This window comes from Stegodyphus dumicola, chromosome X1 (assembly GCF_044657685.1).
Source record: "Stegodyphus dumicola isolate Sdum_Otavi_A_Nest chromosome X1, ASM4465768v1".
NCBI lineage: Eukaryota > Metazoa > Arthropoda > Arachnida > Araneae > Eresidae > Stegodyphus > Stegodyphus dumicola.
The window spans coordinates 255,913,344-255,941,072 of record NC_140780.1 but is presented as its reverse complement, the minus strand read 5'-3'; the positions used below and the strand labels follow the sequence as shown (position 1 = coordinate 255,941,072).

The window sequence follows — 27,729 nt, the reverse complement described above, 5'->3', positions numbered from 1 at the left end:
GAACGCATTACAGTCAGTAATAATTTTGAAGTGTTTTCCTAAAAGATAAGCTCTAAATTTTTTCAAAGCTTGAATTACAGCTAATACTTCAAGTTCGTAACTGGTGAATTTCTTTTCTGCGTCAGATGTCTTTTTACTCATGTAATAAACGGGATGTAGGCAATTATCAATCATAGACCTTTGCATGAGTACACAACCATAACCATGGATACTGGCATCAGTGTGTATTTCGGTATCGCTGTGCTGATTATAGATGTTGAGTACGGGTTTTTCACATAAACGTTGTTTCAAAAGATTGAAAGCTTTTCTTTCGTTGTCACCAAAGTGGAAGTCGTTACCTTTTTTAAGGAGATCAGTTAATGGTTGAGCAATTATGGAAAAATTGAGAATAAATTTACGGAAATATCCGGCAAGACCAAGAAAACGCAAGTCTTTGTGACTTTTAGGTTCAGGATAATTAATAATAGCGGCTGTTTTAAGAGGAGATGGGAACAGTTGACCATTTTTTATGGCATGACCAAGGAATTCAATTCTACGACTTACAAATTTAGATTTGTTAAAATTAATTTCAAGTCCATAAGCAGATGCAACTGAGAAAACGGATTTCAAATGCTGAATCCCTTCATCTTCATCTTTAGCAGGAATTATGATATCATCAAGATACAGTAAAACATGACCTTGCAAGATTAGATCCTTGAAAACAGAATTTACAAATCTTTGAAATACAGAAGAAGTACAGAGACCGAAAGGTACACGTAGAAACTGATATTGTCCATTATGTGTGACAAAGGAAGTGTAATGTCGGCTGTTTTTGTAGACACTAACATGGAAGAAAGCATTTTTTAAGTCGATTGTAGTGAATGTACGAGCATCTTGTAGTTTATTCAATAAGTCTTCTATTAAGGGTAAGGGATACCAATCTTTAACTATTCTGATATATTTCTGATAGTCAATACAAACTCTAGGGTTGCCGTTTTTTTTGCGTACTACTACAACTTGACTAGAATATTCGGAAGAACAAGGTTCAATTATGCCGTCGGCTAACCAAGTTTGAATTTGCTTGTCTACAATGTCTCTTTCGACAAAAGGTAATCGTCGAGGTCTGTGAAAAATAGGTGTTTTATCTTTTACTTGAATAGTCATCTCAATGTTCGTAGTTTTGGTTTTAAGAGGTCTGTAATCGGAGACAAGATTTTCAATAACTTTAACTTGTTCTTTTGTAGCAGTAGGACCTATTTCTAGTTCAAATGTTTGATTAAGGGAAATATTATTGATGTACACATCTTCCGGATCATTTTGTTTAACAACATGTTTAGAAATATGAACACCATCTTTGTTTATGTTAACTTCACCCTGTTTAAGAATGTCCATGCCAATTATAGCATCAAATGGCATTACATTACTGTCTACAACATAAACATTAGTTGTAAATAATTCCGTATCTATTAAAATGTCAGCTGTAAAATAACCCATTGGTTTAATTTTGTCATTACCAAAGCCAGTGAGCATATTATGAAACACACTTAAAGCGGAGTTCCAGATTTGTTTATAAATGTCGTTAGACAAAACCGTTGCTTCGCTTCCGGTATCAATGATAGCGGCGAGTGATATATCATTAATTTTGATTACTTTATGGAGTAGGGTCGGTGCATGAAAGTTGATTGATACGACAGCATTCGTTTTTTCAGATGTTGGACTGTTGTTTTTGTCAATTTGCTTAGGAGCTTTCTTAACACAGGTAAAGGATTTATGACCGAAATTTCCACAAGATAAACATTTGGGTCCGCGATGTTTGTCGGGACAAAACTTAGATAAATGACCAAATCCATTACAGTTATAACATTTAGATGACTGGTCATTATTCGAATTTGCTGAGAAACCTTTTCTATCACGTAAAGCTAAAAATGTAGATTCACGAGATTGAATTTCGCACTTTAAAAAAGAAGGTCAGAAATTGTTACATCGCATTTTGAATATGTATTTCGCTTAAAATCTAAAACAAGATTTTCTGGCAATAAATTTAGAGCAATTGAAATCAAAAGTGGACCATAGGATTTTGAATCCTCTTGTAGTGAATCTAAATTTCATATAGCGATATCGAGCTCCTCATATAACTTTCTCAAAGCTGGAACATTTGAAGAGTTTTTAACACTTTGCAAGTTTAAAAGTTTACTCATAAAAGAATCAGTTATAATATCTTTTCGACCAAAACAATCTTTAAGTAACTTTACACAGTTGTTGTAATTTTTATCATTTAACTGAAAACCAGATACTACATTTAAAACTCCTCCAGTCAAATATGTTTTTAAATAGGCAAACTTTTCAATTTTCGAAAGGGAATCATTTCGATCGATTGTGATTTCGAACGAATTCCAGAATTCATTCCACAATTTTGGATCTCCTGAATACGGTTTGATTGTTAACTTAGGAAGTTTAACTGAAGAGGGTAAATTTAAACTATCATTCGGAGTACATAACAGTTTTTTAGATGTTGATGAGTTAGTAAAACTCTCTGTTTCAATAAACATTTAAGTTTGTTAGTATACCTAAGACATTTTTCTTGGTAATCAGTACTAGTGTTTACTTCTTCCTCAATTAAGTTTACATCAATGAAATGTTCAATTTGACTATCTCAGCACTTTAGTTTATTCATTTTTTCTATTAAAACTTCTAAATGTTTGTCTAAAATAGCACACGTAATATTTTCATCTGCTAAAGCAATATCAGTTTTTGAAATTAGTTTCGTAGTATTGCTTCTTTCAATACTACGCTTTCGTTTTAGCTTTTCAAAATTTTCTTCTGAAGACATGTTTATTACTTGAAACAATTATACAGTCAAAATGAAATTGATAAATGATAACTGCTGACCTGTAATCCGTTTGGGTGAACGTTAGTAATCCAAATGGAACAATCCAACTATGAGCACGGAATCGAAACTTCTGACACCAATATATGGGGAAGGATTGATGATAAGCATAACTACAACTCATGAAGTTAAACTAGGATTTATTTATTTACAATAGAATGAAAAGAAAAGTAAAAAGAATAATCGTCAAAACATTTTGGACACGTCTGTCCTCACTATCGTTCACGTCTCATCTCATCTGACCACATCCTGATCTAGATGGCACTCTTAGGCCCATATCACACGGCATTTGTTTCAAACGAACAACTGTTTCGGACAATTTTTCTGCCTGGTTTAGTATTGAAAGAAAGACGTGCGACTTTTTCCTGCCTTTCCAAAAAAATTTCAAGTTGTTCGTTTTCAACCAATCAGCTATCAGCTTGTTTGTAATGATGAACCAGTTTCCTCTGTGCTAACCCCAAAGCATCTATGGTGATTGGCTATTGTGACAAAGCAGAAAAATTGTTCCAAACAGTTGTTCTTCCGAAACAAAACGACGTGTGATAGCGGCCTTACATAATCTTAGTTACAGTTACAGTTCCCACATAATTTATATAAAAAAGGCTAAAGATGACTGAAGGGAAGCATAAGAGTAAATAACTATTTCAGATCATTATAATTTATATAAAAAAAAGCTAAACATAACTGAATGGATTTCTGCATCGCTATTTTGCTATCGAGTTATCACTAAAGCATAATTTCATCTCGTTGGTTGTTCAAACATAATTTTATATAATGAATGATGCCTTTTCTTTGAAAAAATTCTTGGTAAAGTGCAGAATCGCCCACTTATTTGTTAGGCGCTTTTTATAAGGGTAAAAAGAATTGGATTTTTGTCAATTTTCTTTTACTTTTTAAGTGAAAATAGGTCGATGTGTACATAGATAAAGTCAAGGATGTGTGCAGTGCCATTTTTGTGCAATTCTGGGATTTTTTTCAAGTGAAAATAGGTCGATGTGTACATGGATACCGAGTACGCGCAATTCTTAAAAACGCGTTCTTAAAACAATTCCCAAGTTGTTAAATCCATAGGATATCAAAAAAAGATTTAAAAATTAAACTAGTATTTCAACGGCGTCTTAAGAAATTTAGAACTACCTAAACTTATGCAATTTGAAATCAGCGCGTACGCTAGATTTGGCGCTCTGTTAAATGGCCGTGCTCGCTAGATTTGGCGCTTCTGTGCAAACATTTACGCTACAATTTTTTACGGTCCTCAATGTTGGCTTTAGGTTTTCCTTATGCAAATTTTGATCAGAGGTCAATCGGCGGTAAGCTAATGTGGTTGCCGCTGACGTCAAGATCGGCGGGTTGGCCGAGTATTATATATATGTTCGCCGGTATCGGCGAATGTCTTGTTATGAGTTAGCATAATGCTAGTTTTCTTTCACTCAAATGATTTTAAATGTAAAGGCTGCAGTGTTAGCTTATTTTATTTTAATTTACAGAATAAAGCATGAATTTTATTTAGATTAGTCTTTGCTTTACTTAAGGGAAGCAAAATATGCTTTGCGTTTATCGCCACTGACAACAGGGTTACGGGCCCAGCACCAACAGCTAATCTGTCATCCAGTTCAACTCAGCATTGAAGGAATGTAGGTGAAGAGGGTCGTTATCCACGAAAAGAAGCTGATGTGGAAGTTTGTTCAAGTTGTTGTGCTCACACTTAATTGAAGATGCCATTACTACCTGAAGGTTTTGAGCTGTTAAACCATAACTGGGATCGACGGAAAGTCGATATGAAAATGCTGTTACTGGATAGAAATTGTTTGAGCTTCACAGAGGACAAAGAAGAAAAATTAGATAAAAGTGTTACAAGGTGTGAAAAGCAGGAATTCATATTGAAAGAGAATAGAGCCTTCACTACTTTATATTATGGAATTAAAACTGAGTTCAGGCCACTGATGTAAGAATACTCAAGTGGTAAAGAAGCATGGGAAGTTCTACAGAAGCAATTCGAACTCAAAACAAGAGCAAGAATAATTCAGTTACTGGATGAATTTTTTAGTATTAGATATACCCCAAATGAAGAAATAGGATTATTCATCGCGAGGATATGAATGACTGCAAAGAAGTTGGCTGAAGCTGGACACAACTTGGCAGATCATTTTAAAGGATTTCAGGCAACAAGGAGATTACCCCAGGAATACTCCGGCATTGTACAGTTGATCTATAGGGGGAAGAACGAAGATTTTACGCTGGAAAGAATTGCTGAAGAACTGGTAAGGGAAGAAAGCCGACTTCGCCAGGTAAATGCCGATTTAGAAGACAGAAAGGTAAGCGTGTTTAATACTATTAGTTCAAATGCAGGGAAAGATAGAGTTGAAAATAAAATTAAATCTAAAAAAAATGGAGAATATGAGAATAGGACCTTGTTTCAGATGTCATAAATTTGGACACTTAATCAGAAATTTAAAATAGATGATAAAAATGGACAGTTTAAAGATAAAGAATTAATGTTAGTAGAAAATTATGTAACAACTACAGATGAAGGAGGTAACGCAGATAAATTTAATTGGGTCGTAGATACTGCAGCTACTACTCATTTCTGTAATAATGGAAATTGAATGACAAATTTTGAAGAAATAAACGATATACGTAAGTCTTTAGCTGAATGAAATTGTAAAAGTAAAGTACTAAAGGCCCATCCACACGAGGACGCTCCCGACGTAGTTGACGCAACTTTTTTGACGCCGGCGTAAATTCGCATGACGCAGAAGACGTAAAACTGAATACGCTCCTGTTCAGCTTTTTCGCCCGCGACGCACGCGTTCGTCCAATAGCAGACCGAGTTCTTATCACGTGTCATAATCAGAAAACCTTCTTGCTTACCCGTTTCAATATGGCATCAGAACCACACAGAGATGAGTTTTTGCTTAGAAATGTGTATACAGCAATAAAATAATCACTCCATCTTCAGATTTCTCAAACCGTATATATTGGTATAAATTTAAAATTCTCATTAAAGGGAAAAACTGTATATTTATAAAACAATGATCCGACCAGTATATGCTTCACCTATTTATAACACCGTAAGTAATAGGAACCTAAATAAATTACAGTTTCTACGAAATCAAAGTTTCTGCCTTACAAAATTATCCTTAATTATTATAAATATTGGCTATATCATGTGTAATAAAAAGCTCTATAAATAGCCCAATATTAAATACACCAAAAACTAACTTCAGCAATATAATAACTTCTAAAATAAAGCAGTTGACTGTGAAAGAGTATTCAATAAAATACAATTACGAAATTTTGGAGGAAAGTTACAACTTGTGTCATACAGCAATAATTTATTGAAATTTAATTAAATTACCTTTGCAGCGACTTCTACTTGTTACATTATTTTTCACAAACACTGCTATTACAAGTAGCTGAGTGGTCAGCGCGCTGCTTTGCGGAGCGAAAGGTTGCGAGTTTGAACCTCACCAGAACCCAATACATAAATTCAGTAGTTTTTCTCATTTTGAAACGTGTTTCTCATATTTAATCATGAATCATTATATTATTACCTATTATTATTGTTTTCATTTCTTATTTTATTCATTATTATTATTGTTTTTAATTTAGTTTAAAAATGTGCATTGCAAATAGAAATCCTTATATAATAATATATCTGCATCTCTTTATCATATATCATCTATAAATTCTCTTTATTTTTACTTTATTGCATATTTTATCATGCACATAATTTCTCATAAACTGTACAAAGTTTGAACCTCATTCTAAATTCAAAAATAAATAAAAAGAAAAACAAAAGGCCAATCGAGGGGGAGTTAAAAAATATGAAGTTGGTTTTATTATATGGTGAATGGTGTATATAAAGAGAATTAAGTAATTTAATTCTCTTTATATACTGTATTCCAAACCAATTTTATAAATCCTAATTTTCATACAATATAGAATCTGCAAGTCTGTCAAACTGGTCGATACTCATCCTGAAGTAATTAAAAAAAAAGTAATATTAAAAAAAAATAAGTTAATTCCTACTTAGGTCCACAAAGAAAAATTTAAAAAATACAAATAAATAAATAAATAAATAAAAATACAAACAGAATTTTTTTAATTAAAAATTTAAAAATTTTTAATATGTGAAAAAGCTGTATTAACATCAAGTGTCATTCACTACAAGTTTAAAAAATTGTATTTGAACTTGATGAATAAAAAGCATTTTATGTACTGAAAATTTGAACAAGATATAGGGAGAGTGTGAGATAATAGTAGGAATTTAATGATTCCGGATATTCCTTTCGTAAACGAGGCAGTAAAAAAAAAATCTAAAATCTCTTTGAACATAAATAAATCTTTCGGACCCATTCTTGCCATTTTTTGCGGTTTTGCCTCTGCTTAATAATTGCACTTAATAATAAAATTTCAGCTATTAAAAAAAATCATCCGATTCGGACAACTTGCCGCAAACATATATAAGCACAGCGAAGTAACAAAATACAGCTCTGTTGACGCTATATTACAGCGTCACGTGATTTTTGCGCAAAATAACTCTATTGGTTAAACGCACTCTTCGCAAGCGTACTCGTTTGGACGCTTTTACGCTGGTAACGTAAAAGTGTGTTCGTCAGCTACGTTTCGAGCGTACTCGTGTGGACGGGCCTTAAGAAAGGTACCGTCAAATTTCCAGTAAAAGTAGGTAATCGAATAAATTGGATTGAGTTAGATAATGTGTTATATAATCCAAATCTAAGAAGAAATTTACTATTGGGAGCAAAGTTAGAAAAGGCAGGTGCTTATTTTGCGATTTCAAAACGGAAGATGTGGATATACTTTAATAATTGGGATAGATTATGCTATGCTAAACGATATGACAGACTTTATCACATAAAACCATTTAGATATGCAACAGATAAAAAGGAAGCTGGTTACAGTACAGAAATTGGAAAGTTAAATAAAGTAGACGATGCGATGCTATGGCATCGGAGATTTAGCCACGTAAATTCTGATTATATTAAGAATACTAGTAAGAATCAAAGCGTCAAAGGGTTAGCAGAAATTGAAAAACCAATGGAGATGTGTGAACCGTGTATTATTGCTAAATCTAGTAGAATAACTTTTAAAACTGTTCCGAAGATATCGGATAAACCATTGCAGTTGGTTTATTTAGACATTTGTGGCCCATTCCCAGTTCCATCTAAGGGTGGGAGTAAATATTTCCTCGCTACTGTGGATGACTATAGTAGATGAGTAACAGAGTATTGTATGAAAAATAAAAATGAATCTTCTACAACTTTAAGAATTATCATAGGCAAATGGAAAGACTGACGAATAGAAAATTGATAAGTATACGCACCTATAACGGTGGGGAATTCTGTAACAGGCAATTCGAAGGGTACTTAGCCAAAAATGGAATTAATGTTGAACACACAAACGTGTACACCCCAGAAGAGAACGGTGTGTGTGAACGTTTTAACCGAACGGCATTAGACGCAGTTAAAGCCATGCTTAATGATGGTAAAATTGGAAAGAATGGTGGGCAGAAGCTCTTGGCTGTTTCGTACATACGTGGAACAGAGTATGTCATAAAAGCAACCAAAGACCTTATGAAATGTTTCTAAATAGAAAACCCCGTGTTTATTTTAAAATATTTGGTTGTAAAGGCCTATGTTGGAGTGCCAAAACAGATTAGAAATAAATTACAAATGAGATGCAAAGAAGGAATCGTGGTAGCATATGCGAAGGAAACTAGAGGTTACTAGAGGATATGGCTACCAGAAGAACGCAGATTAATAGAAACCTGTAATGTGAAGTTCGATGAAAAACTGAATGCAGCAAATGGCATCCTGGAACAGAAATCAAAAACTAAGTTTAAAAGACTAGAGCAATCTGAGCTATTAGCAGAATCAGATGAAGAACAGGAAACTTCTAGAGAAGAAATTAAGTTGTCAGATGACAAATCTACCCCGAAAGAAGTATCAGACTTAAACTGGCAAAAAAAGGCAGTTAAAAGGCCAGACGGAACATGTACAGACATATATTATTATGTAGAGGGAAAAGTTAATTTTGTAGAACAGGAGACTAGCTCCATGTCCGAAGAGGCAAATTCTGTAGAAATTATTATCCCACAAAATTTTAAAAAAGCACGAAAATCAGTAAATGCTGACGAATGGGATAAGGCAATGAAAGAAGAAACTGACACAACGAAGAAAAGAAAGGTTTGGGAATTAGTCGAAAAACCGGAAAATAAAACTATGCTAGGAAACAAATTGGTCTATATGCTGAAAAGAATGAAATGGTTAGATATAAAGCACGTTTAGTAGCACAGAGATTCAGGCAGAAAAGAGGTGAAGATTTTGACGATGTTTAGGTAAAAGTATAGTTTAGGGTACCCCTTGGCAAAATTTGGCGGTACATGGATACCGATTTTGTGCAATTCTTTGACTCGTTATTTTGGCTTGTGAAGTGGCGATTTTTTCAAAAATCGCCACTACACAAAGCCAAAACGGAGCCACGTAAAAATCAAAATATCAATCATATTCAAATGACTTTTTTCAAACCAGGTACTCTTTCTGATCGAACGCTTCACATAGTGACCATCTGAACCTTTCTTCCTACAAACCCATTCAAATCTATCTAAACAGTTTTTACGTTCGACTAGAGGCATATCCTTCCTACATACAGGACACTTATAATGGCTACCAAGTAAACCTTCATTTACACACCAGTCAATTAAAGCTCTTTTCCCCTTTCACTCTAAATCATACAGAAACTTCAAATTAATCTTACTACATTCGGCCATTCTACTGTCTAAAGAATCAAACCAACACACACCACAAAAACGCTTAACATCCCATGATTCAAAATTTCCCAGAATCATACACTCGATTATGTCACATACTTACATGCAAACCTAAATGAAAAAATATATATGACCCAATCAGAGAGATTTATTGAAGAGGAAAATAAAGTGTGTTTATTACACAAGGCCATTTACAGTCTACATCGAAGCGGCCGTGAATGGTTTTGTGAATTTGAAAGTACTTTAGAAAATCTACATTTTAAGAAAATACAATGGTGTAATTGTGTTTATAAGGGTTCAAATGTAATTCTCTTGTCATACGTAGATGATATTGTGATTTTTAGTAAAGATCAATATAGTATAAAGTAATTTCACAGCTGAGTAAGTTTTTTTATCTTAAGTATTAGGCAAAACTAAAACGTTACTTGGAATTGAATTCTTAGAGAACGAGAATGGGGTTTTTATATATCAGCAAAAATATACCGAAGAAATTTTTGAAAAATTTAAACATTTCCAGATACCAATAACCTCACTTTCCATAGCTAAAGGCACTATTCTTACAAAATTAGATTGTCCATCTACAAGTACAGAAATTGCGGAAATGCATACATTACCCTTTAGAAATCTGTTGGGATGTTTAGTTTTTGTAGCTAACAGGACAAGGCCTAATATTACGTATGCAGTGAATATCTTATCACAATTTCAGGAGAATCCTGGAATTAGGCACTGGGAAGCATTGTTGAAATTGCTTGGTTATCTCAATAGTACTAAATTATATAAGTTAAACTTATGGAAGATTAAACATCTAAATTTATATTGTTATTCAGATGCTGATTATGCAAATAATGGGGATCACTGTGTGTCCATGGGAGGATTTATATTCTATTTAGATGAAGTACCGGTAATCTGGAAAACTGTTAAACAAAAAATGTGGAAGTGTATCAACCATGGAAGCGGAGTATATCACCTTATCTGAAGCTGCGAAGGAATTAATGTGGGCGAAAAATGTCTCAAAAGATGAAATTTTAAAGTTTAATTTAAAAGAATGTAAACTATTTTGTGATAACAAGTCTGCCATTGATTTTTCCAGATCGCCAATAGAAAATCGCCGGACTAAGCACATAGACATAAAATATCACTTTATTAGAAGAATAGTAAATGATGGAGTGTTTGACCTTGAATTTATCACCAGTAAATTAAATACTGCGGACTTATTTATAAAAGCAGTGACTGCTGTCAATTTAAGGAAGTTTTGTTTAGATGTTTTCAGTGTTTAAAGATAATAAGTCTTTTTGTATAATAGAATTGAACTATGAACTTCTGTAATTCTGTGTAACTTTTGTTTTTGTCTTTGCATTAGGAAAAGAAGGTGGTTTGATGGCTTTAGTTTTTCCTTATGCAAATTTTGATTGGAGGTCAATCCGCGGTAAGCTAATTGCCACTGATTGGCCGATGACGTCAAAATCGGCGAATTGGCCGAGTGTTATATACGTATATGTACCGGCGAATATCTTGTGATGAGTAAGCATAATGCTAGTTTCCTTTCACTCAAATGATTTTAAACGCAAAGGTTACCGTGTTAGCTTATTTTAATTTACGGAATAAAGCATGAATTTTATTTAGATTAGTCCTAGATTTATTTAAGGGAAGCAAAATATGCTTTGCCTTTATCGCCACTGCTAACACTCAATAGTAGGAATGTACCATTAAAATAGTACCATCAAAAATTGAATAATACCATTAAAATATTAATGATACTAATTACCATTAAAAATATGAAATCGTAATTTATGAAATAAAGAATAATTATGATATAAAGGGTATCAAAATTTACAAAAAAAAGCTTAATATTTATTTGTTTACTTTAAACATTTCTTTAACTGTAAACTGTTTAAGATGATTCCACAAAAAACTCAAAAAGTTCCTTTTTCTTGTGTCATATATAGTGCACTTTCCAATGCCATACTTCTCGCATAATTTTGAGACGGATAAGCCTTTATCCATTTTTTGCAGCAATTCCACTTTTTCTTTAACGGACATCAAAACATGTTTTCGCTTTGTAGATCCTTTGGAAGCTCCAGAATTGGAAACTCTTTTTGACATAATCGAAAGTTCAAGCTTAATTTTTATAAAATTGTTCTAACAGTGTGCAAAATATAAGCCAGATCCAATTAGAAGATTAAAGAACAGCGCAATCTGCAACATTAACTGAAATGCCTTAGATAATTTTAGCCTAGCTTGTACCGTCTGTTATACATTATGCGCATAAAGTTTGTAGCTTTGAGGTCAGGATTATAGATCATTCCGGATTATGGACGTCCAGATTACAGACTTTGTACTGTATAAAATATACAAGACTACTGATAGAAATATTGCAATTAAAAAAAACTGGGTACTCTTCTGTTATCAGGATTCAGAAATGTTGGATGTATGTGTTCACTTATATATGTACTATAGACAAACATATATACATAAACACGTGCATGAATACATACATGTGTTTCTGAATCAGGTCACAATAACAGAAGAGCACCAATAATTGTAATATATGTGTTTAACTGGGTAGAAAAGCAATAAAAAAGAGAGAATATTCAACCTAATACTTCAGGAAAAAAATTACATTGTATAGTTTTATTACAAAATACATTCTTATTCTGGCACATATCAACTCATTCAATTTTATTTTCATACCAGTAATTTCAGCACGTTTAATGATGTCATTTTGAAAGAATACTTTTTAAACAAGGCAAATTATCTTTCTTAATAAGCACAATATAGAAGCTTTTAATTCTTGATTTCTGAAATTTTCAACACATATTTTAGTATATTACATCAAGAATTCTATATTTACTTGCTCATGGTATCAAAACATCATCTGATGACTTCCTACACATTAATCTTTTAGTTGCATAAACTAACTTGCAGGAAAAATATTTGCAGAAATAATGAAATATAATTAAAATTTGCTATACTATCTTAACTATAAAAATAATTGCATTCACAAGGAAGCTTTAACAGATGGCCTGCTGGAGAAAGTGAAGAATAACTCATTGCTTGGCACGTTTTTAAGAAATGCACAAACTCGGTTTCCATGTACACATCAACCTATTTTCACTTAAAAAAAATCAGAAAATTGCACAAACTCGACATTGCGCACTCCTTTGACTTTGTCCATGTATACATCAATCTATTTTCACTTAAAAAGGACAAAGGAAATTGACAAAAATCCAATTCTGCACTTCACCCGGCCTGCTTTCTCACTCAAAATCCAAAAAGTGGTGTTTATACATCATTTTTAATACTACATGAGCTATTTAATTTCTCAACTTTAAAAAAATTCAACTAATGGAAAATAACACCAAAAAACAAAGGCTTTGAGCTGCAAACTGTCCCCATAAAGAACTTCATAGATTAACTATAAATCTTTTGCCAGAAATATTCTTTATGTTTCATATTGTACGTTACTGACCTCTATAAATGCCTGTTCCCTTTAAAATCGCTTTTTCTTAAAAATTAGGCGAATATACATAATTTTTACTAATAAATTTTTTTAAGTCTATATGCAAATGACATTCCTGAGAAAAAGTACATTAAAATTTGAAGAATGAATAAATTAGGATGGTATAAACTTTTCATAGTGAACATTAAATTATTCAAGTTTGGACTCCAAATTTTCTGTTGATGCTGATTTAAAAGATCATAAAATGCGTTTTGAAAAGATGTATCAACATATATCACAAACTAATTAAGTTCTTGATAACTTATCATTGAAAATTATTACTTCACCTTAAACTTTAAAAATCTGTTCAGTAAATGTCACTGAAACACGCCAGTGAGGATAAATTTTCGTTGAAGATCACATTTTATCGAATAAATAAACTTATTTACACTGCGTACAAACTCATGAACAATATTATACAATAAAAGCTCCACTTGCTCAGTTTTTAATGTCGTATGAATAAACATCCTGGGACTCTAAAGTATACTATATAAAAATCATTACCAACAGTACTAAAATTCAGTCATAAGAAGAAAATTTTTGAACAAAAACTCATAACTTTTCTTGTCCATTCATACATATGATTCATTCGAAATATATGTAATTTAAAACTTATTAACTAGCAATATGTGCAACAAAATAAACGAGTGGTAAAAAGCACGATCTCGCGTTTTGAAAATTTCTAGAAAAGAGGACAAAGCTAAGGAACACATTCTAGCACTATTCACATAATTTTACAGAAATGGTAATTGCGACATGTTTACTATACACTACCTTACACAGGCATCGAGAGTTGGTCAATATAAATATAAACAAGTATCTACTAAGAAAGCTGCTCAGCTATACAGAAAATCAGAATCTTCCATTTTTCAGTTTCATAACAAATAAACATTTTGCATACCTTTACTACAACATGTAGCTAATTACATATTCAACACGTATTGTTTAAAAGTACATATATTACCTGGATATTTTATAACAATTTATTAAATTCCAAAGATGTTCTAGAAATTCGTTGAAGGACAGATCATGGAGACGGTTGTTCATTTACTGTTCCAGTTAACAAACGTCTTCCACACTCTGTATTAGTTCGCGCTGATTTTAACTATACTTAAAAGCTATCCAGACATAATTAATAATAACATTTTAATCTCCATAATGATAGTATATCATTTTAGTAAATACAGTTATTCACTGATACAACATCTCATTTTCAAAATTCTTTATCACATAGAACTCTTTATTGCATGCGGAGAAACACAAACTTACAAATTAAATAGAACAGATAACTACGAATTTTTTATTTGGAAGGATTTATTTTCTCAGTGAAAAAATGTTAAGGCAATGCGGTAAGACATGGAAAACTGAAATGCTTATTATTCGAACTGATGAAATGGAATAAAAGTATGAAACTGTATTCACGCTATCAGAAAATAATTGAATCTTTAAAGAAAAAAAAAAAAAAACTTGGAGCAGGAGTACGTTAAATTAACACAGTATTGTGATTCTGTTGAAATATCTATGATTAATTTAAATGATTCAAAATGAGCAATTATTTTTTATAAATTTGTTAAGCTGACTTGGACTTACTATGCATACCATGAAAGACCGTTAGAAGTATTTACAGATCAGAAAAAAACTCCTCAACTGGTCTCCAAAACAGGAACCATATTTTGTCTGTCTGTCTGTCAGCACAGAAATATTCAGAATCAGAATTTCAACTTCAAATAGTGCAGAATAAATTTCTTCATATTATCACTGATGCTGACTTTCTCATTCGAAATGAACTTCTTCATAGAGATCTTAAGCTTGAAACCATCACAGAATTTATCAAAAGATCAAATGAGAAATTCTTCTCTAAAGCTGTAGCACAAGGATTGTTTACTTTCTAAAATTGCTGCGAGCCTGTGAGCGAATGTAGCTTGTTTTTTTTCTTATGAAGAGTGGATTATTCTGGATCCGATTAGCGTTTTGTGTTATTCAGTGTGTTTCTACTGTAATTCTGGTCTTAATTATTGTGGATTAATACATTTTTGACCGTGTTTTGTGCTATGGTGTGCGTTGTGAGTGTTAAGCCTAACACGTGCTAGTGTCAGCAATGGATCCGAAGGATTACCCGCCGCTTCCTCCGCCCGAGATTGTGAACGTTAGTAAAGAAAATCTCTCTGGTTTACCCGAGGAGATATGCGCGTTTGTAGACAAGGTGTTAGGAAAAGGTTGGAGTCAGCTATTAAACAAGGATTGTTACGATGCGGAGGATTATCAACTCGCGCTTCAGCAAGTTCTGCTTCTGAATGTTGCAGTTCATGTAAATGAGCAGTTAACGGAAGATGATCTCAATACATTATCCAGTGAGGAGGATAAGCAAAAACGTCTGCATATACACCAAAAAAGGAGTGGAATAGCCAAAAGACTGGCTTTGTTATTTCAGGGTAAGTGCGACGTTTTTAGTGCCCAAAATCCTAGTATTGTAAATTTATCTTGTGATAAGTTGAATGTGAATGTTGTTAAGCATGTCCCTAAGATGCAGGTTATATCTACTGTTAATTCTGTTAACTGTAATGATACTATATCAAGTGTAAAAAATGTTAGTGATAAATCTGGTGCAATTGCACAAATTCCTAGCGGAGAAAAAACAAAAATTTTGCTTAAACGGCCTTCGAAAAAAGGAAAAAGATGCGTGAGCGAAATTCAGGATTCAGAAGGCTTTACACAGCCGCGTAATACGGCTCGGCCTGCTAAATTAGTCAAAGCTAATGCAGAAATTAATGTTAGCAATAAATTTGATAAGCTAGGTGAAAATGCTAATGCAGATAATACTGCCACTAATAATGATATGGAAGTTAGTGAAGAGAATGAGGTTATTGAAATGCAACAACCGAAGGTGAAACCGATAATGGTGAAGCCTCCAATTAAATTTTCGGATTTCTCTAAAAAACTGAGGGCTGAAACTAATTTAGACTTTGCAGCGAAAGTTACTGGTGAGTTTTTAAAAGTTTTTCCGAAAACGGAAAATGATCACCGTCAGATAACAAAATATTTGGATGAAAAAAGTGTAGATCATTATTTAATTACCAGAAAGATGGATAGGCCCATCAAAATAGTTATAAGAGGTTTACCTATCGATTGCCCCTCAGATGACATTTTTGAGGAGCTGGTTAATTTAAAGTATAAACCTCGAAAAGTTACCCAAATGCACAGAACCAAATCTAAGGCTCCTATGCCTTTGTTTCAGGTTCATTTAGAGAATGTACCAGGGGTGCAATCTATTTATGATGTTAAAAAACTGCTATGTTTCTTTGTTGAAATACATCCTTATAAAGTGCGTGGAAATGTTGTGCAGTGTCACAACTGCCAACACTTCCATCACAGTAGTGAAAATTGCAAACTACAACCAAGATGTGTGAAATGTGCAGGTGCACATCGTACTGATAAATGTAATGTTAAAAAATTAGACTCTCCTATTTGTTGTAATTGTCTGCAAGAAGGACACACCGCCAATTATCGCGGATGTCCGAAATTCCCCCGACGCATAGTCGGAAATAAAACTGTGAATAAGAGTGCAAACTCAGAAAATGTAAATAATGGTGTTAAAATGCCTAGTACTTCTAATGCAAATTTGAGTTATTCTGCTGTTGCCTCCGGGCGCAGTTATGCTAGTGTAGCCAAGGGTGACGTTCAAAGATCTGTAAATACTGTTAATAATTTTAATGTTGATATGCATAAACAGACTGTCAGCAGTGGTAATGCTGCTAGTGCTACTGTTGGTTCGGGTATGTTTATGGACTTTCTCAAAATAATCAAAGAGGTGTGTGATGTTTTTAAAGGCACCACAGTTATGAATGTTTTTCAAAAAATCTCGGCAGCCATGCCTGAACTGCGGGCTGCGGAGCATTCAATCGATAAGTTGTTTATATTATTTAATGTTTTTGACAGTGTGTTTTCCAATGTTGAATAATTATGTATAGTGTAAACAATAGGTACGTAAGTATTATTACTTGGAACGCAAATGGTTTGTTCCGTAAGATTAATGAATTGCGGGATTTTGCAAGTGAGCACAGTCCCGACTTATTTTTCCTACAAGAACACAAGCTTGACCCTAAAATACCATTGTGTGTGGCAAATTACTATACCTACAAGTCGCACAGAAGTACTACCGCTCCTCGCCCACGTGGAGGTGGCACTGCACTTCTTGTCAAACGCTGCATTCCCCATTATCACGTGAACATTCCACAGCTCTCAGCCGTAGAGGCCACAGCTATCTGCATCACAACAGACACTAACACTCCATACATTTTTGTCTCCACCTACATTCCTCCCATGAGACCTGTGGCTGTCGTTCAGACAGACCTTGAAATTCTACTCACACTTGGTACACATGTTATTATTGGTGGAGACTTGAACGCAAGACACCGCGCATGGAACTGCTACACTTCTAATGCAACAGGCAGACTGATTTATTCCTTGGCCGCGTCGGCACGGTTTAAATTGGCAGTTCCAAGTACCCCAACACGGTATGCTGCTGGGTCCACCGCAATTATTGATTTTTTCTTGTTGCGGAACACCAGTTCTCCACTGGATATTTCCGTACTGGACGAACTTTCAAGTGATCACAATCCTGTTAGGATTATTCTGGACCTCAGCAGATATACTACATCAGACACCAGGGCCTTTCGTACAGACTGGCAGGTCTTTGCCAAAGCCCTCTCCAACACCCAGTACACTTTACCCACGATACACAAGGGGAGTGAAATTGATAGTTTGGTCAAGGACCTCACTGAAAATATACAAAATGCTTATGCGAAAGCACAAGTTGAAGTTAAACCTGGTATGAAACACAAGCCTCAAGAGCTCAGATTATTGATTAAAGAGAGAAATGCTGCAAGACGAGCGTATCAACGCACCAGACACCGTGATGATAAAAGGAACTTCAATCGCCTGTGCGAAGCGGTCAAGTTTCTCACAAATAAACTCTCACAAGATCGCTGGACTAACTACCTCAGATCTCTTTCTGCAGAGGATAACTCCTTATGGAAAGCAGTGAAGAGGTACAAAAAATGCTATAACGCCATTCCGCCCCTTCACGGCCCTCAACGGATCCATTACACCGGAACTGAGAAAGCAGAACTTTTAGCTCAGCATCTGGAATCTCAGTTCTGCATTAACAACATTTCAGACTCAGACACTGAACAGCTTATTGCTGACTTCCACTCCAATTTTACAACACAGCCATGCACAGACAACATTATCTCAGCCATGCCATCGGAGGTCTGTCTCTATATCATGCGATTTGCGAAAAGGAAGAGCCCTGGAGTAGACGGTGTCACAAATGAGATGATCAAGCACTTCCCTGTCAAGATAATACTCTACTTCACCAAGTTAGTGAATATCATACTACGATGGCAATACTTCCCAACTTGTTGGAAAACTGCCAAGATTGTCCCTCTGCTAAAGCCCAACAAGCCTGCGACTGCTCCTGAGAGTTACCGACCAATCAGTTTGCTAAGCTCAATTAGCAAAATCGTGGAAGCAGTTATTCTACATAGACTAAACATCTTCCTGGATGAGCAGAAGATCGTCATACCCTATCAGTTTGGGTTCAGGCGTAAGCACTCGACAACGCATCAACTCTACAGAGTTGTTGAGTTAATAAGCAGTGGGATGCAACAACATCGTGTCACTGGTGGACTTTTCTTAGATGTCGCCAAAGCCTTCGATAGAGTATGGCTGGATGCCCTCATATACAAATTACACAACCTGGGACTCCCAGGCTACATCACAAACATAATTAAATCCTACCTAACCGGTAGACACTTTGTCGTTCATGTTTCTGGTTCATTATCCACAAACCGGCCTATACGGGCTGGTGTTCCACAGGGATCCGTTCTGGGCCCTACCCTATTCAATATTTACGTGAACGACATCCCCACTACACACAACACAACACTAGCCATGTATGCAGACGACACAGCGATCCTTACGCAAAGTGCATTTGTTAGTTCAGCAATACAACAGCTACAACACCACATCCACTCGCTAGAGACTTGGCTGACCAAATGGAAAGTCAAAGTGAATGTCGACAAGACACATGCCATACTGTTTACTACTAAGAAGAATTTCCCGACTCACCTGCAAATGTATGGTGTGGACATTCCCTGGGTCAAGCAGGTCCCTTATCTTGGGGTGATCCTCAGTAAATCTCTTACATGGAATCCACACATTACACATATTCTCAGGAAGTTTCGAGCTAGTAAAGCTTCACTCTTCCCCTTAATTGCTCGAAACAGTGTTCTATCTATTGATAATAAGTTGCTCATTTACAAAACCATGTTGCGTCCAATTCTTAGTTATGCATGCCCCGTCTGGGCATACTCGTGCAAAAGTTTGAGAAGGCAGTTACAAGCTGCCCAAAACGGGGTATTGCGTATGATATGTAATGCCCCCTGGTACATTCGGAATAGCCAAATTCGTAAAGAGTTAAGAATAGAGGATCTTTGTGATTTTTATTGCCGCCTATCTAGGGCATTTTATGATAAACAGGAACTTCTGGACAATCCTGTGGTTGTTAACTATTGTTATGATACTAGGGACCCCAATTTCAGTAAGCGCCCAAAGGCGATCCTAAATGTTAGTAATGTGTAATTTTGTATATGTGTTATGCAAATTGTTGCTCAAATTCTTTATTGTATATTGTTCTTTTTTCCTCCTGATTGCTTTTTGTTTTTACTAGTGGCACTGAGGCGTCGCACTTCGTATTTTGTTTCTCTTGTGTGTACATGTATTCTTCTGTGAAATTGTTGTTTAAAAATAGTTAATTATGTATGGATTAGTAATTAGGTACTTAAGGAAAAAATATGTATTTAACTATTAGCAATTATGAATTTAAACTCTTGCTCATTTAATTATTTAGCACATTCAGTTACATTTCTCATAATTCGAAACTTTTATCATGTTATTCGATGAGGGGTAGGGCTATGGCGCCCAGGCACCCTGGTGGTTAAGCACCGCAGTTCTCTAAAGCTGTCCAATGCGAATATGTGAACTATTCCCAAGTCTTCAACTACGAAATACTCAATGAAGACTGCAACATAAGACCACTTGCTGCTCACACTTTCATGGGATAATACTTCTGCTTGTTCTCTTGCTCCTCAATTGGAGGCGGTAATTTCTTGCATTTTATCTGATAAAGTCGGTGCTGTACTCCAAGTTGTTTGGATTGCTAGTGTGATGTTGTAATAGTCGTTGTGTATTGATTTTCTGCTGTGTGGGTTAAATTTGTGCAGTTTTATAGTAGTATTGAACTTTTTTTGTTGTTGTATAGCATTTTCAACCATGTTTTGTCTTTGTCGTTTCTCTGAATTGTGAAGGATATCCGTTCGGATATTTTTCATCTTGTCAAGTTCCATTCACCTGCTGGATGCCTTTGGCCTTTTTCCTTTTGGTACCCATCTCACTTTTCCTTTCTCCGTTTTCTCATCCGAGATGTTTTTCATTTCCTGAATTCATTATGTCATGTGCCCTTGGGCTTAATTTAAGGAACCGGCAACGTCACACTTGCAATAGCTCGGTAATATAGAACTGTCTAAGTCTAAGTCTAAAAATCAAAATGTGTACTGCTTACTCAAACACCAGAGTAATCAAAGCTGGTGTAGCATCTGATTTCGTACTCTTATACCTCAGAACCTCTGTGAACGAGAGTAGAGGAGAATGTAATGTAACTGTGTAAATGGCGCATCGATGCTGTCTTATGAGTTAGTTAGAAATAAATGTTTGTGCCGTGAACTAGTCTGTTTTGGTTGCGTCATGCACTTCACTGAACCCACACCGCAAGACACAACAGTTGACGACATCGTTCCCGACTCGGCGCACTCGGTTACATGCAAGGAGGCTAGAATAGAAGTAGGGAGGGTTCGCAGTTTCTTCCACTATCGGGGAATGAAACTCCACCGAACAAGAGGCGTCCTTCTTTGTAACTTCAAAACATTGCATTACGGCAGTGAAACGTACATGTTTCTAAGCTGTTCTGTGCATGTAATTTCCAGTAAAAATATGTTAAATTTATAATGAAATGCTTCGCTATTGTTAAACGTCTGTTTTAAAGTAATTAGAATGATATTCATAATTTATTATGAACAGAAAATTATTAAGAAATAGTTCCAAATCTAAATGCATGTGTATAACATTAAATCTTTTAAAAATGATGTTTCTGCATATTTCAAGAATTTGTTTAATTTTTATTAGCAACCTGTTGGGTGTACTTTTCCAAAACGACCGCATAAACTCTGCACAGCTAGAAACCTCGTTGGGAGTACATAAAAACTGCCCAAAGAATGTACGATAGTTTACGAGAAAATACGAAAAACAAAGTATGATGTCACTGCCGGTGCAAGGAAAAAACACTCTATTGGACATATCAGCTGCAGTATTGCCATCTCTTTCCAGACGATAATGTTTAAAACGTTCGCCGAGCATATAGGCCCGTCCACACGAGTACGCTCGCGACGTAGTTGACGCAACTTTTTTGACACCGGCGTAAATTCGCGTGACGCAGAAGATGTAAAACTGAGTTCGCTCTTGTTCAGCTTTTTCGCCCGCGACGCGCGCTTATAGCCAATAGCCGACCGAGTTCTTATCACGTGTCATAATCAGAAAACCTTCTTGCTTACCCGTTTCAATATGGCGTCAGAACCACACAGAGATGAGTTTTTGCTTAGAAATATCATAACTGTGTACAGCAATAAAATTATCAGCATTGTTCACGCCATCTTCAGATTTCTCAAACCGCATATATTGGTATAAATTTAAAATTCTCATTAAAGGGGAAATCTGTATATTTATAAAGCAATGATCCGACCAGTATATCCATATGCTTCACCTGTTTATAACACCGTAAGTAATAGGAACTTAAATAAATTACAGTTTCTACGAAATCAAAGTTTCTGCCTTACAAAATTCTCCTTAATTATTATAAATATTGGCTATATCATGTGTAATTAAAAGCTCTATAAATATCTCAATATTAAATACACCAAAAACTAACTAGCAATGTAACAACTTCTAAAATAAAGCAGTTGACTGTGAAAGAGTCGTAATTGTATTCAATAAAATACAATTACGAAATTTTGGAGGAAAGTTACAATTTGTGTCATACAGCAATCATTTATTGAAGTTTAATTAAATTACCTTTGCAGTGACTTCTACTTATCACATTATTTTTCACAAACACTGCTAACAGAGATAGCTGAGTGGTCAGCGCGCTACATTTCAAATGGAAAGGCGGGGAGTTGGAACCTCACCCGTAAACAGTATATAATTCAGTTAGATTTCTTGATTTTGAAACGTGTTTCTTACATTTAATCATGAATCACCTACTATTATTATTATTGTTTTCATTTCTTATTTTATTCATTATTGTTTTTAATTTAGTTTAAAAATGTGCATTGCAAATAGAAACCGTTACGTAATAATACAATCTGCATCTCTTTATCATATATCATCTATAAATTCTCGCTTTATTTTTACTTTATCGCATATTTTATCATGCACATAATTTCTCATAAAATGTCCAAAGTTTGAACCTCATTCTAAATTCAAAAATAAATAAAAAGAAAAACAAAAGACCAAGGGAGGGGGGAGTTAAAAAAATATGAAGTTGGTTTTATTATATGGGGGATGGTGTATATAAAGAGAATTAAGTAATTTAATTCTCTTTATATACTGTATTCCAAACCAATTTTATAAATCCTAATTTTCATACAATATAGAATTTGCAAGTCTGTCAAACTGGTTGATACTCATCCTGAAGTAATTACAAAACAAGTAAAAAAAAATAAAAGAGTCAATTCCTACTTGGGTCCACAAAGAAAAATTAAAAAAATACAAAATAAATAAATAACTAAATAAAATTCTGTACTGAACAAACAGAATTTTTTTTAAATTAAAAATTTAAAAAAATTTAATATGTGAAAAAGCTGTATTAACATCAAGTGCCATCCACTACAAGTTTAAAAAATTGTATTTGAACTTGAGTGGATGAAAAAAATGTATTTTATTAACGACTGAAAATATGAATAAGGTATACGGAGAGTGTGAGCTAATAGTAGGAATTCAATAATTTTCGGATATTCATTTCGCAAACGAGGCAGTAAAGAAAAAAAAAATATCTTTGAACAGGTCGCTCTAAATAAATCTTTCGGAACCATTCTCGTCATTTTTTTGTGGTTTTGCCTCTGCTTAATGAAGTAAAGTTTCAGCTATCAAAAAATCATCTGATTCGGGCAACTTGCCGCAAACATATATAAGCACAGCGAAGTAACAAAATACAGCTCCGTTGACGCTATAAGCGCCACCTGATTTTTGCGCAAAATAATTCTATTGGTTAAAGGCACTCTTCGCAAGCGTACTCGTTTGGACGCTTTTTCGCTGGTAACGTAAAAGCGCGTTCGTCAGCTAAGTTTCGAGCGTAGTTGTGTGGACGGGCCTATACAAGTAAATTACGTAAAGTTTATGATGTATCATCGCATGCCCCAGGTTCCATTTCTTTAAATGACTGTCTACATGTTGGGCCAAATTTATACCCTGAAATGTTTGAAATATTGTTAAGATTTTGGTATAATCCAATATCTTTCGCTGCAGATATAAAACAAGCCTTTTTATAGATTCTCATACATGAAAAGGATGGGTTCCGAATTCCCTAATGATGAAATCATTTCTCCTGACATATATAGGTTCACTAGAGTTTTATTCGGAATAAATAGTAGTCCATTTCTATTAGCGGCTACCATTAAAAATCATCTGAAAAAATATAATAAACTTTATCCTACAACGTTTCACTTTTTGAATGAGAACGTATTTGTAGATAATGTTATTGGAAGCCAACCAACGGTCAATGAAGCATTAACTACGAGTCTAGAATCGGTCCAAATATTTAAGGAAGCAAGCATGCAGTTTCACAAATGGCATAGTAACTTGAGATAACTACATGAATCGTGGGTAAAACAGGGTATCGTTCCAGATGAAAATCCTGAAGATTTTAATAGAGAAAATTTCCCATTTAAAGTCTTAGGTATGGCATGGGATAATTCAAAGGATTTACTGTATTATGATTTTCGAAACCTATTGTCTTTCACATCTAAACCAATAGAAACAAAACGATCTTTTTTAACAAGTGTTGGATCGGATATTCGATCCAATTAGAATTTTAGGACCTTTCACTGTTAGAATAAATTGCTTAATACAGGAGATTTGGCCATCACAAATAGTTTGGGATGAACCGTTGCCTGAAGATTTGTCCTCTGAATGAAGAAAGTGGTGTGAAGAGCTACCTCAAATGGTTGAATTCTTCATCTCTTGTTATCTTTTCATGCCCTCGAATTTTAATGTCGAAAATTTCAAATTGCATTGCTTCTCAGATGCAAATGTCAAAGCCTATGGTACATATTTACGTTTATGGTATGCTCGCATATTTACGTTTATGATATGGTCGCATATTTATGTTTATGGTATGGTCGCATATTTACGTTTCAGGACAGATAATAAAGAAATCAAAACGGCCTTTGTCTCTTCTAAAAATAGGGTAGCCCCACTAAAACCCCTTACTTAACCGAGGTTAGAATTAATGGGGGCATTGCTATCAGTTAAGTTAATCAGCAATATTCTGAAATCACTGAAATTGAAAATTCCATGCTATTTTTGAACAGACTCAACAATTACTTATTTTTTGGATCCAAAAACAACCTGAAGCGTTCAAACCCTTTGTCAGGAATCGTGTCGAAGAAATAGAAAAAATTGAGCTTATCTCAAGACTGGCATTATTGCCCAGGTGTCGACAACCCTGCAGATCTCGTATCTCGGGGAACGAAGATTTCCAAGTTAATAAACGAGACCATTCGGACGCAAGGTCCCCAGTGACTTCAACTCCCTCACGAGCTTTGGCCAAGATTAGATATTAAAGAAACAATAGATGAAAACAAATTGGAATACCGAAAGGGATCCGGTGATATATATCAACTTTGAATGTACAATCGAAAAAAGTACAGATGATCTTTTCGACATATCAAAATATAGCAAATTAGAGAAGGTGTTGAGAGTCACTACTTGGACTTCTTTACATTGATGAAAAGAAAATCATGAGGTTGAGAGGAAGATTCGAATTTTCTGACTTCTCACTAGATAATAAGCATCCAATAATCTTACCTAAAAATTCCCAACTGACGATATTAATTGTACGCAAAGAACATGAGAAGATAATGCATGGAGGAATTGCTGCATCTTTAGCTAACGTCAGATCAGGTCTCTGGATTCCTAAAGGACGCCAGTTAGTCAGAAAAGCATTAAAAGGTTGTATGATTTGCCAAAAATATTTAGCTTAACCAGCAGACAAATGACAGCACCCTTACCAAAGGATAGAATCCAAGAATCGCCTCCATTTGCAGTCTGTGAAATTGATTTCGCCGAACCAGTTTACATAAAGAATTGTAAAGACACTCGGAAATCCTGCATTGTTTTGTTCGTTTGTGCAGTAACCCGAGCTGTACACTTACAACTTGTATCAGATATGTCAACAGAATCCTTTTTACTTGCATTTCGTCGATTTTTGAGCAGAAGAGGAAACTGCGTAATCATCTACTCTGACAACGCCAAGACATTTAAGAGGACAATGAAAGAACTTGAGAATTTTTCAAAAGTTTTAAAAGATGACAAATTCAAGAATTTCATTGCCAAAGAAAGAATCCATTGGAAATTTATAATCGAGCGACCCCCATGGTGGGGACGGTTTTATGAGAGACTTGCCAGATCTGCTAAAGAAAAATCGTAGGAAAAGCATTATTGACTTTCGAAGAAATGTCTACACTATTTGTCGAAGTGGAGTCAGTTCTTAATTCACGACCTCTAAGTTACGTTTATAACGACAATGATGAGCCACAACCCTTGACTCCAATCAAGGTCAACTAGATATCTACAGGGCTGCTCCACCGATTTGTGACGTCACAATCGAAGGCGATCGTTCCCCGGTAGACGCAGCCGACTGATTCATTTATGTAGTACGCAGCGTTTTATTTCAAACTCAAGTCAAGTTAAATTAATTTTTACAACTAATATTTCGAATTTTAGGAATAATAACGTACTATGTTACATCGTAATGATGGGTATTTATATACTAAATACCGTTCTACCAATTTATCAAACAGAAAATAAAAATAAGATTCGAGTGATATTGTAAATATAGCAGAGCTGATTTAAATAAACTGAAACATATCTGAACTTTTATACAGAAATAAAATGGACACAAAATTATTTATAAAAATTATACGGTATGATAATATCAATGAAAATATAACATATGTAATGAACTAAACATGAGATGTTTTCATTTTGTAATAAAAAGAAAAAATATGTTAAGGCTCTCAGATGATTTTTATATTGCTTAAATTATGAAGACTGATTTATACTGCTTGAATACTAAACAAACATATATAGTATTTCATAATAAAATTAATATCAATTCATTAATTCTAATATAATAAAATATTGCTTTATAATTATTTTTCGGTGCAATGATATTGAAGCAAAATGAACTCTTTCTTTTCTTCATTCCCATAAAGATTTTTCAAGATTCAATCAGAGATCCTAAGATGCTTTTTAATAATAAATACACACGTGGACATTAAGTGAAATACATAAATCTTATTAATACATTAATATATTAAAAGTATATCTGAAGTTTAGTCTACATATTGAAAAAAAGGTTCATTCTAAAGATGTTTTATAGCAAAAACATTACACAGAATATTCAAAAATATATTTCAAATTCTCTTAAAAAAAGCAAGATCATAACTATGCAATCAATCCCAATGAGCATCATATCATGCTCCAAAAAATTCGTATGAAAGAAAATCTGATTAAAAATACACTCTTAATACATCTCATTAAAAATCACAATATTAAGCAATGAAAAATCCTGAGAGTCATTACGATAGTATAAGATACTGATTAGCCAGTTGAAATTATCATTTCACATCTGCAATAAGTTGTCATTTGAATTTTTTAAATATTAATAATGGAACATTATTATTGTAGACTCTGATGTGAGGTCCACAAAAATAAACTTCAAACTTGAATAAGTTTCTACGACTCACTGATATTACAATATATCATCTATATCATTTTATATGCCAACATGGATATAGTTTACAGATGCTTAGTATTGAATTAATTTAGACATTCTTCTTTTTTTTTTCTTTTAAAAATATTTAAACTCTTTGTACACCACATACTACTACATTAATTTGTATTGCTTAAATTAATTAGATTGATTTATACAGCTTAAATATTAAAAAGATATGTGATATTTCATAACAAAATTCATAAACATATTAATTTTAATAAAATTTTGATTTACATTTATGATTTTACATGCAATCCTATTGAAGCAAAAGCCAAATTTTTTTTCTTTCTCATAAGGACGTTTCAACATTCAATCTAATTCAACCAGGTTGACGCTATTCGTAAGTTTTGACGCTATTTGTAAGTTTGAGTAAAAAAGTATGAATAGAAAGAAAATGTACATTT

General features: G+C 34.1%; 1 protein-coding gene across 3 annotated transcripts in view; it reads right to left on the bottom strand.

Annotated features, from left to right (window-relative positions):
• Window positions 1–14,360, bottom strand: part of mei-P26 (E3 ubiquitin-protein ligase meiotic P26) — an 82,072-nt gene extending 67,712 nt beyond the window's left edge. The window contains exon 1 of one of the 3 annotated variants that reach the window (XM_085807558.1): window positions 14,123–14,360. In XM_085807558.1, coding sequence (XP_085663684.1) covers window positions 14,123–14,205 — 83 coding nt within the window. In that variant the 5' untranslated portion in view covers window positions 14,206–14,360. The remainder of the gene's footprint in view (window positions 1–14,122) is intronic. The other 2 variants (XM_085807559.1, XM_085807560.1) reach the window with 2 other exon arrangements.
• Window positions 14,361–27,729: the final 13,369 nt, after the last annotated feature.